We start from the raw sequence: 11,296 nt of genomic DNA, 5'->3' as shown, positions 1-11,296 counted from the left end.
AGGTGGCAAATGTGTACAATATTTTTTTTTATTTCAAGTATGGTGCCCCTTTTTCCCCCTATTAGAAGTATGGCAAATATAATAATGGCCACATTGCATCATATAATTTCCAAAAATCCAAATGCCATACTGGTACAAATCGTCAAAAAATATTTTTTTGTTTTAAGTCTTGGCTTAAGTCTCACAGTCGTCCGCCCCGTAGTTATAATCTGGAATATTTTTTTTAGGTATAATTGTATCCAAACAAACAGAATATGATGATGCCATGCTGTAAAAAATTATTTTACGTATACATAGTCGTATTTTTGAAACGTGTCGATTAAATAAGTTTTTCAAGTATGGCAGCACTTTTTCCCCCTACTATAAGTATGGCAATTATAATAACGGTCACATTTTATCAAATACTTTCCAAAAATTTAAATGCAATACTGGTAGGTACAAATCGTTTAGCAAAAAAAAAAATTAACTCCCTTGCGGCGGTATGACGGCCATTTGGAACCGTCCGAAGAGTATGGCATGGTGATGTCCATGAATGGCTGCTCGACGATGATCATCTGTCCAAAAATTAGCTTGGCACAAATGGTTGAATTGTTTTTTTTTAATTAATGTGTTCTCCTCAGTATGGCGGGCTGTAAGTCACACCGGAGAAGTATGGCATTACGCTACCGCCTAACGCCCACGCGATTGGGCCGCCGGTACCAGCGCTATGACTATCATTTTTCTTTCCTTCATTACGTACTTAGACCCCTGACGAACCGCCATACTGGTACAAATGACCCAGTAAACAGTGTCACTATCTCCCGGTCTATACTTTTAGGTGTATCTCGGAACGTATTGTGTGACACAAAATTTACTTATTTAGTAAATCAGTTCAAATTTTAGACCAATGGGGATAATGTTGTTTGCTAATATGAAATATTATGTTGTAACTTTGTGACACTGTCCTTAATCATTATTCAATTTTTAGGGTTCCGTACCCAAAGGGTAAAACGGGACCCTATTACTAAGACTGCTGTCCGTCCGTCCTTCTGTCACCAGGCTGTATCTCACGAACCGTGATAGCTAGACAGTTGAAATTTTCACAGATGATGTATTTCTGTTGCCGCTATAACAACAAATACTAAAAACAGAATAAAATAAAGATTTAAGTGGGGCTCCCATACAACAAACGTGATTTTGACCGAAGTTAAGCAACGTCGGGCAGGGTCAGTACTTGGATGGGTGACCGTTTTTTTTTTTTTGCATTTTTTTTGCATTATGGTACGGAACCCTACGTGCGCGAGTCCGACTCGCACTTGCCCGTTTTTTTTTATTAATGTTTTGAGTAGGGTCTCGATAGGTTACATGTTACAGGTGGAACTTATGCCCGTAAGTACCCGGAACTAAATTAAAACATTTACGATATCTTTCATAACATTTAACCCTGTCCTTTTATTCATATTGTTGCGCTATTTAAGCTAAAACTGTTACCACGCCCATCGCTCGATGTCATCGATCGATTGGTGTGGTAACACCCTAAGGGTTAGCCTATTTTAAGCTAACCACACCAATATATCAATCGAGAATAGATCTTATACCTCATCGAGCGAAATATTGATTTAGCGTCGGTCGATCAATTGGCCTGCTAGGTTTCGTGAAAGTATTCATTGATGTTTATGTTTTAAAAAAATATTTTGCGTCTAATGATTAGACTCTAATCATGATTACTTTGACTTAGATTATTTACGCGATCATATAATGTAACAACGAACATAATATTTTAACCGTATTTGATGCTCATTTGATGCAGGCATTTGCCGTAGATCGGATCTGATATTTCTAGATGCCATAATTATATAGTATAATATCAAAGTAACTTTAAGTGGAGAGTTATTTCAGTTTAAGATTTATATGTATTTGTAAAAATATGTCTAACGAGTTAAAGTTATGTTCATTGTTTTTTTTTTATATTAATGATAAGACTTTCTTTAGTGGTTAGAGTTGTAGACGTTTTAGTCTATAATACGTTAAATATCATTAGTTATTCTTGGATTAATCGTCCACGAGAAAAAAAAACATTGTGATCGTTATTTGGTACGTTAAAAACATGACAGGGTAGGTACGTTAAAGATATGACAAAATATATACTCATCGGTCGATTTACCAAAGCTGCTGTTGATTGAAAAAGCGATAGAAAGTAAATATGGGTATAGCCATAAATAATTTTAATTGCTTTAATGCGTAACTACAGATCGATAATACATGATACCAATCGTACTCGGCGATAGATGTCATGAATCTAAACTGCAAAACGTAATTCAAGACCAAAAAAAGTAAGACAATATTGCCACTGCAATAATTTGTTTGTTAAATACTTAGTAAATTCATTTTGATACATAATCACGCTAAGATAATTTATTAATTAGTGATTTCACTCCTTGGTCAAACAGAAAACTGTGTTACGTCTTTCCTGTACACATACACAAGAGTTAAGAGCTATATAGGTTAATTTTCTTATTTAACCCTTATCCACGTGAAAAGGTCCTCCTTTTATTTAGAGAACTATGATAAAATCATTACTTACATGCCCACAGGAGAGAAAACTAGTGCATGTGTTCGCGCGAACTGTACATTTTTCTTGAATCCAAATGCAAATTCTTGAATCCGTCTAAATGGGACTTTACACCAGCTTTGGCACATCGATCGAATAAATTTCATTTTTCTGACAGCTAAAAAAGTGGTGACCCTTTGCTTTTATCTTTATTAAATATAATGACATTGGAGTATATTCTTTTACTTCTGACACCCCGAGATAGACTGCATAATCTAATTTTATAGATTAGGGTAAAGGGCACTTATCTAACATTTAATTAATGTTTTGTCGCTCTTTTATGTGCATCATATTCGTTATTTAAACAGTGAAAAAATCTAGATCTAAACAATTGTATATAATAGCTCTAGTCTTAGAGGTACCAAGTTTTTGTTAAGCTAAGTAGGTTAAAATGCCTATTGCTAGCCGTTTCATAAGCGACTTGCAAGCATAAGCGACTTTTATGACATTTACTTAGGTACTTAATTGTTAAAGAACTATTATGCAAAACACTATTAAAGTAATCTTGGCGGGCAGTAATAGGTGATTTATCCTACAGTTTTCCCTTATAGTATTTTTGTAACTGGAAGGGTATGCTGACAGGTGTCATCTCCATACAATTAATAATCTAAAAATGCCAAATGTCGCTAAATTTTAATGAACTGACATCTATCAGCGTACCATTCCAGTTGAAAAAATACTATACAAATCCCAGTTATACTTATCCTGCCAAATGCTTTCAGTAGATCTTTTACTCGCTGCATTTTGATATCTTAGGGTGTTACGACATCGACCGATCGATGATAATTAATCGATCTGTCTATGGCTTCATCATCGATCGCATGAGGATCGACGATCGATCGGTTGATGCTGTGATACTTTGTACTTTTAGTAGGTTTTATAAGAAAAACATTAATTAAATGATTTTTAACTGTGCATAATTGTATTTAGCAGGTAAATTCACTGGGATTGTTGCAATGGCAATTGAGTGTACTACATTCCTTTGTCGATCGAAGATTTTATCGTTAAATACATGTTACACGTAGTTAAGTTTCGGTGCCGGGCGCCCCGTTTCCAGTACATAATGAACACACATACTCGTACGTGTTCTTGGCAGTGAAATGTGTGCTTTTGTGTGAAAATAATTACACATTTTTAACCTTTTGAACACCAAACGGCGCATCCATTTGCCGTGCCACTGGACGCCACGGGGGTAAAATTTAGTTTTGTGAATAAATAATGCCAACCTAGAAGTGGGGTGTTTTGCAGTAGATTTTGGTCAAAAAGCTTTGGCGTCGTTGTCACGATTTTGCGTTGACGTCAATTGCCGTCTGTGGCGTTCAAAAGGTTAAGAAGTGCGTTTTAGAAGAGTAATACGTTCGTGATTTTTAGCTATCGAGCGAAAGTTGAATAGGGAGTATTATTGCAAAGTTTCTGCCGCCAGAGTGCAGCACCAGCACAAACTGTAAACCATAGAGTAACTTATGTATAAGTATGTATGTATAGTTTGTCAAAGGACTGTCTCATTTCAATCATAGACAGAGAGAATCATACTATCTTTGTCTTCACTAGATCTATCACTACTAGACGAATCACTAGTCTAGCACCCAAAAGAAAAGGATGACTATACTTTTCATGGTTCTTACTGACAGACAAATTGGTTTTACCAACCTATATACCTAAGAATCAAGTCATAAGTGTCATAACTGATCTTAGAAAATTAGATACTTACTACTATAGTAAGAATGATTGATAAGGAATGTAGTAGCTCGTTTTGATATATGCAACTAAGATATAGGTAGAATAGATAGGTAGGCAACAAATGTAAAGTCATATATTTTATAATAAAAACGAATTATATAAATAAGCTATTGTTTTATTTCATTTTGAGGGGGTAAATATGTAACTTGTTTTTATACCTACTCGGCAGCGTCATCTGCTAATAGAGTAGCCCAGACTGTGCAAGTGTTATTTAAGCGTCATTATTATTTGTACATTACACTTTGTCCATGTCGATATGATACTACACAAAAAAAATACAGAAAATTTGGACAATCAAAGTTGACATTTTATAGTAGTGACCTATAGTCCGTTTTTTAGCATTAGAAAGAACTTCGCAGAAGTAAGCTTGCGGTTCCAAATCCGGCACTTTTAGCGGTAATAATTTGAAGTAAATTTTATGTATTGACCATGCTACATTAGATAATTCAATAATTATTAACAATTAAAGAGCCTGATAAAAACTGCATGCTTGCTTCTGTGGAGTTATTTCTAATGCTAAAAAAACGAACTATATTTGGGATGTGAAAATAAGTTTTAACGAAATTAGTTACCTACTAAACGATTGGGTAATCTTCTATCGTAGCTCAATTTGCAAGAGCACTAGAGCAGTGAGCCGGTATTCCAGTGTCGCTAGTAGTAGGAGATCCGAGATATATGGTCGACCTCCACCAATACGTCTGATAGCTCTTCTACACTATGGGCCAGCGCCGGCCACTCCAAGGGACGCAGCCATGCGGTAGAATGAGATAGCAATATCACTTGCTCCCTCTAACGCATAAATGCGTCCCTTGGAGTGGCCGGCGTTGGCCCATCGTGTAGAGGAACTATGACGGATGATGCCCATATGCCCAAGGTATATTATATAGGTACCTACCTATTTGTGGATCGCTGTTTGTCGTCCTAAAAAAGGCCCATTGGGCCTTATGAGTTTAACGGAAAATTCTTAGTAGGTTAAGTAAAATCAGTAAATATATAGAAAAAAAATCGTATATTCAGTATAATATGTATATAAAATAAAACGCATTATAGTAGGTAATACATAGGTAAGTGTGATAGCCTCTACATAGACGAAGGGCGCTTTAGTTTTTTGCCAATACCTACATCATATAACATCGACGCAACGAAGCATCCTTATAATGCGTTACATCAGCGGTCGGCAACCAGCGGCCCGCGGGCCGCATTCGGCCCGCGAACCTCTCACTTGCGGCCCGCGAGCCTCCCTAGCTATATTGTATGTAATTATTGACAAATGACAATGTCGGATAAAGTCATAAATATAAACAAAGTGCGGCCCGCGGTCCACTTCGTTAACTGCTATGTGGCCCTTGGTTGCTAAAAGGTTGCCGACCGCTGCGTTACATTGATGAACAATAATTATTGCTAAGATCACCATTTTAAATAATCGAAGTTTCCATGCTACTTTCACACCAATAGTGCAAGAGTGATACAGAAACTTCGAAAATCTAGGAATATGACTTCATACCTTGTCAGGGACAAGGGGCTGTCCATAAATTACGTCATCGATTTTTGACGATTTTTGACCCCCCCCTATAATCATCCAAAAATCATGCTTCAAATGACCCTATTTCCTCCTACTTCATGCTACCGTCATGCGATGCCCAGACCCCCCCCCCCTAAATTGAAATGACGTAATTTATGAATAGCCCACAATCAATCTGAAAGGTACAGATCTCATAATTGTGTCGCTTAACTACAAACTCGGGTAAATCCGGGTAAGCAAATATCGACCCTATTACCTTTTCTTAATACCCGAGTTTTAAGTTAAGCGACTCAATTATTATTATTGTGACAAGGTATAAAGTGGTACATAAATTAATTTCCTTGACTACCAAAATAGTTATTTGTTTTACAAGGGGGCAAAGTTGTTGTTTAACCGCTCGTGCTAATATTGATACCCGAGCAAGCGAAAGATTCCAAAATTGAACCACGAGCGTAGCGAGTGATTCGAAAAATGGAATCTTGGGCGTAGCGAGGGTTTTAAAGCACGAGGGTTAAACAAAATTTGCCCCCGAGTGAAACACAAAATTTTTCACCACACCAACCCGAAGCAAATATTAATGTAAAATATCAAACAAAATCAAATCCAAATGAATGTTATTAAATATTTATCATCCAAAATCATCATTAAAAGTCAATTCTACCAGCAAACATAAGAAACCAACTCAAAATTTGCATTTGATTACTTTGCCTCACATGTGGATAAAATGCAACTTCGCTATTCGTTTTTGAAGTGCAAAGTAATTCTTTCCGAGCTGGTGTGGTGAAAAAGTCTTTATGCACAATAATCAAGCAATCAAAGTATTTCACAAATCTCCGTTATATTCAAATCCCATATTCAATATAAATAAATCACAACACAAACTAGGTATCAAACATATTATTCGAGAAATCTTTAGGAAAAATGCAGTCTACATCTAGCGTCACGTAGCGGATTTATCAGTACTGCTAGTTGACAATAGATGTCGCGACGGACGAAGTATGTTCAACAATATTATATCTATTTTCAACTCCTTCTGCTAGTAATATTAGTTAGATTGTTGAGCATCACTTTTCGTCAGTCGCCCACATCTAGTGTCAAGTAGCGGTACTGATAAATCCTCTACTTGACGCTAGATTTCGACTACGAAATAAGTGAAATAACGCGCGCGTTTTGGTAAGTAAACTGATGTGTGGAGTTAACACTATAGCTTTTTGGGTTCCGCTAATATCGTCAAAAGTGAACAACATTGCAATCAGATATCAACTTTCTGACAACCAACATAGGTGTTTGTTGCTTTATGTTTATCTTATGCTACAGATGTAGTGCATAATTGTTTTTCATCGTACTTTCCCGGAAACGTTCGTATTTTTCATGCTAGTTCAATCAACCTCATTACTTTTTGTAGCGAAAAATGAAATAGCATGACACATTCGTAGGTTTCCGTGAAAATACGATGGAAAATAATTATGAACTCTGTACAAATAATTACTAAATAAATATGTACTGAATAGCTACCAATAAGGTACACTCGATTCCAGCCAAGATAACTACCTAAATATTAAAAATAGCAGCCTATAATATTGTCATAGCGAAGCGTAGCTCGTACATGTATAAAAACTTATCCTATAGCCTTGAAGCGTAAATTTGGCGTATCTAATACTGGATTATGTCATAAGTAAATTGTCTTAAGAAATTTATAAAAGTGATCTCAATTTCAGATCTAATACATTTATAGTATTTTTCAACTAGCTTGGATATGGTGACTGATGATGGCTTGGGTGGTTAGGTATACTTTCCATACCATTTATAACCTAAAAGTGCAAAATCTCGAAAAATGTTAATATAAGATAACAGCTTTCACCATGCCAAAGCCATTTGAAAAATACTATAGGCTAATTCTTCATGAACTTTGCAGTGAGAGAGTGTGAAAGTGTCATGGTTTCATAAGAATATGACATTTATTGTGGCACCTTAACACTCATGTCACTGAAATCTGTTCAGAATTAGCTTCGTCTAACTAAGAAAATGTCTCAATGGAGCACAGAGTAATATGAATAAATAAGTCAAATTATATCATTGATATTTTTCACTCACACACAGCTCTGAATCATGATGATTACTTTGTGTGTGTGTGTGTGTGTGATACTTTAAATTATTTCCTGGTACCAATATCTTTTTATAATGCTTGAAAGGGTGGCGATATGAGCGTTAACGTGCTTATAATGATACATTCTTTCCTTGAGCACCAGCTTTGATGCTTGTTCCCAAAATAACAGTAGTTGATTACTAAATTCTAACTTATCCAGGTTCTAAAATTTTACTAAACTCATTATAATGATAATAAAATTAGGTATATGTAAAATGACTTTAAAACTATTAGGACTATTTGAAATATAGTATTGATTGTGTGCACGACATTAGCGTTATCCTGGCGGCTGTGAGCTACATGGTTGTTTTTATAATTTATGGTGGATTTTCATGTCAACTTATCACGCTTATCTGTCTCAGGAATGTATGAAATTGTATGCCCCTACCACACACTTTGCATATAACTAGGGATGTACCGACTAGTCGGGAAAGCGGACTATCCGGCCTCATTTGTAGTCGGCGACTAGTCGGCAAAAATGGCCGATTAGTCGGCACTTTATAAATGACAGAAAAACAGGGCAAAAAGAAATATACAGCAAATATTTAACATAAGTTTTTCACCTATTTTCCCCACATTCCTATTTAGGGTACTTACGAAAACTTTTGTTTGAATTATTGACCGCTTGGTCGCTTTCTTGTCTGCTTGTCCGGTTGTCGTATGACATATAGCCTTAGGATTTTTTTTAATTTAGTTCATTTTTCAGAATTACTATATGTATATTTATAATATGACGAATAGAAAGGGGTATAACGGTTGTTTTTAAGTGCATCTGAACCGTACTTAGATGAAACTAATGATCCGGCCGACTAATCGGCCATCCGAACGCCGATTAGTCGGCTAGTCGGCCAAATTAATAGTCGGTACATCACTACATATAACCAGTATTGGGAATCTGATTGACAATCTGGAAACTTACAAATATGTTATTTTGGTCACAAGCATTCACAATTACACTCGGTAAACCTCCGACCTAAATATAGCACCAATAGCATTATATGGACAATACAAAGCTATATAATCTTACATATAAGCGGTGGGATATATTTTCAGTGGCGTAGCTAAGAGTTAGGCTGCGGACTGGACGCACGAGCGTCAAAACAAGGCCATATACATCGACTAAATGTATGAACGACCTTGAATTGCCGCGACGCCGCGAGCGTGCGTATAGTTCCCGGCTTTAGTCCCGTGAGAGCCAATCCTTTTCATTACCTTGGGAATACACATTGAAAGAGAAAAGGGCCTCGCAGATGCGACTTCGCCCAGGCTAGATTAGTTCACGCTACGCCACTGTATATTGTGCGTGTAGAAAGGCATCAGTGGAAGAGCGCTCGCGGTCTCTTCTTGGCGAGCATGTGCCACGAATGAGTCACGCCTTTGCGTCTTTTTGGTGATAACCTGGAAAATGCGAGAAGTTATGGTGTTTAGTGTGTGGTGTTTCTGGTGTATGTATGATTTAACCCTTTGATAACACAAGTTTTATGAATATTTCCGAATTCTGTTTTTTTTTATAATTTTATGGTCTTGGGCCAATTTTCATAGTCTTTCATAGAACAAAACTAGAGACAGGTAGAACACACACAAAGTCAATCCTATACATAGGCATAGCCAGCAAATATAAACATATTTGATAGTTACCATACTGGATATAATTAAATAAACTATAATCACTACATACCCATGGTCCGGTGTATCAGGCATATACGGAGACATTCTGAAATCTCGGCTGTGAGGTGTCTCTATTCCAAACGGGCTGTACAACTTAGCAGGACTCCTACCTAGTACCTGAAATGTCACAGTATCCTAAGTTAAAGCAACCATAGATACAGATGCTTTGATTTGTAGCAAAGGTAAGATGTAAATGTGACTATAATACACCCTAGAAATGAAAGTAAAAGTAAGCATGTTGTGCCATTAAAGAACATTCGGTTTTGCACGGCAATAAGCTTCACTTAAAATATATCTATACTAAATGGCCCGTATTGGCTTATGACCACAATCAATGGAGAGATGTTGCATGTGGTCGCGATCCTCAGCATTGAGGGAACGAGGAAGAAGATACTAAATTGAGAAGTATTTTGATATAGGCACAGGTTTAGGGAAGGTAGAAGCACTTTTAACCATAGCACACTTCATCAACCATATAGGCAAAATTGTGAACTTGCTATTGTAGTACATCCAGCTCTTACAATTAAAACTTACCTGTGGGCCCCTTTGTCCCAGACAAAACATATGATTATTATTCATTACACGGCGGGAAGAAGATGATAAACTGGCAGGAAAAATTTAAGAAATTAGAACTTTATGTAATTTTACTTTAAGTTCCTGCAAAAGAATATCTCGAGTTATTAACTTCTTCCCGCCTTCTGTGGTATTATGGACAGTTACCTGTTTTTTCTTGGTAACAGGGGTGGATGGGGTTCTGCAGGGAGAACCAGTCTCCGCTAGGCGATGCCGGCGCCTTCCGCCCAGCCTGAAATGCTGTAGAACACCTCATTTGAACATCTCTTAGATATGGTGGTATAATCAACAATAGTAAATAGTACAAATTTTAAGGCTAATGCAATTAAATGCTCTAAATTTCTCAATAAAATTAGTTAAATCAGACATAAGTTAGACGTAAGTTATTGATTGTTTTAAAGTTGTTTTACATACCTGTGACAGATTACCAAAAGTATTTCTAACAGTTCTAAAAGTCCTCGAAATCTTCTCAGCGCCGGACTGTAAGGCACGACGGGAATTAGCGAAGGATTTGTTCTTAAATAAGTTCTTATTATAACATCCGTCGACGTTTCTGAGGCTTTCTCTGGCCGGAGAATCGATCGCAGAGTCCGACACAAAGGGATCCTTCATTGTATAAATTGGAAGGCGCACAAAACACTTATTATCACTTTGTTTTATTAACTAGTTGACTAACTTGCTAATGCAATATAAAAATACCACTAGTTAATACATTTTTCCCAAAAAATGGTAAAAATCAATCGTGTAGTTTTGACGGCTTTGTAACGTTTTTCTTTTTTCGGCCGTTACACACACCAGTGTTGCCAACTCGGATTTTGAAAAAATGCTAGACTAATGTCTAGATTATGCCAAAATTGACCATAGTTATGCAGAAAACGACCAACTCAATTTTTTTATCAATGCAATGAGTTAGGGTGTAAGTCACTTTGACAAAAATAAAAAGTTGGTCGCTTTCTACAGAACTACGGTCAATTATGCCAAAGTTTTTTGAAATATGCTAAAAAAAATGCTAAAATGTCAACTTGTAATTAGATACTTAAAACACATACATTTTTCA

At 36.4% G+C, this 11,296-nt stretch overlaps 1 protein-coding gene across 1 annotated transcript; it reads right to left on the bottom strand.

Moving 5' to 3' along the window:
- Positions 1 to 9,190: 9,190 nt before the first annotated feature.
- Positions 9,191 to 11,028, bottom strand: LOC134674591 (uncharacterized). Its single transcript, XM_063532703.1, has 4 exons — positions 10,654 to 11,028; positions 10,387 to 10,479; positions 9,677 to 9,783; positions 9,191 to 9,396 (listed from the first exon to the last, which is right to left on the bottom strand). The coding sequence occupies exons 1-4, from the start codon at positions 10,849 to 10,851 to the stop codon at positions 9,315 to 9,317; spliced, it is 480 nt and encodes a 159-aa protein (XP_063388773.1). The 5' UTR covers positions 10,852 to 11,028; the 3' UTR covers positions 9,191 to 9,314.
- Positions 11,029 to 11,296: the final 268 nt, after the last annotated feature.

The sequence above is a fragment of the Cydia fagiglandana genome, chromosome 20 (assembly GCF_963556715.1).
Source record: "Cydia fagiglandana chromosome 20, ilCydFagi1.1, whole genome shotgun sequence".
NCBI classification, from domain to species: Eukaryota; Metazoa; Arthropoda; class Insecta; order Lepidoptera; family Tortricidae; genus Cydia; species Cydia fagiglandana.
This window is presented reverse-complemented; position numbering and strand designations above follow the sequence as displayed.

Excerpts from the sequence above, each read along its gene's own strand:
- LOC134674591 (XM_063532703.1), bottom strand. The coding sequence starts at position 10,851 with ATGAAGGATCCCTTTGTGTCGGACTCTGCGATCGATTCTCCGGCCAGA. Across the intron at positions 10,480-10,653 it reads CTTTTGGTAATCTGTCACAG|CATTTCAGGCTGGGCGGAAG; the intron begins GTATGTAAAACA and ends GGTGTTCTACAG. Across the intron at positions 9,397-9,676 it reads CCTGATACACCGGACCATGG|GTTATCACCAAAAAGACGCA; the intron begins GTATGTAGTGAT and ends CGCATTTTCCAG.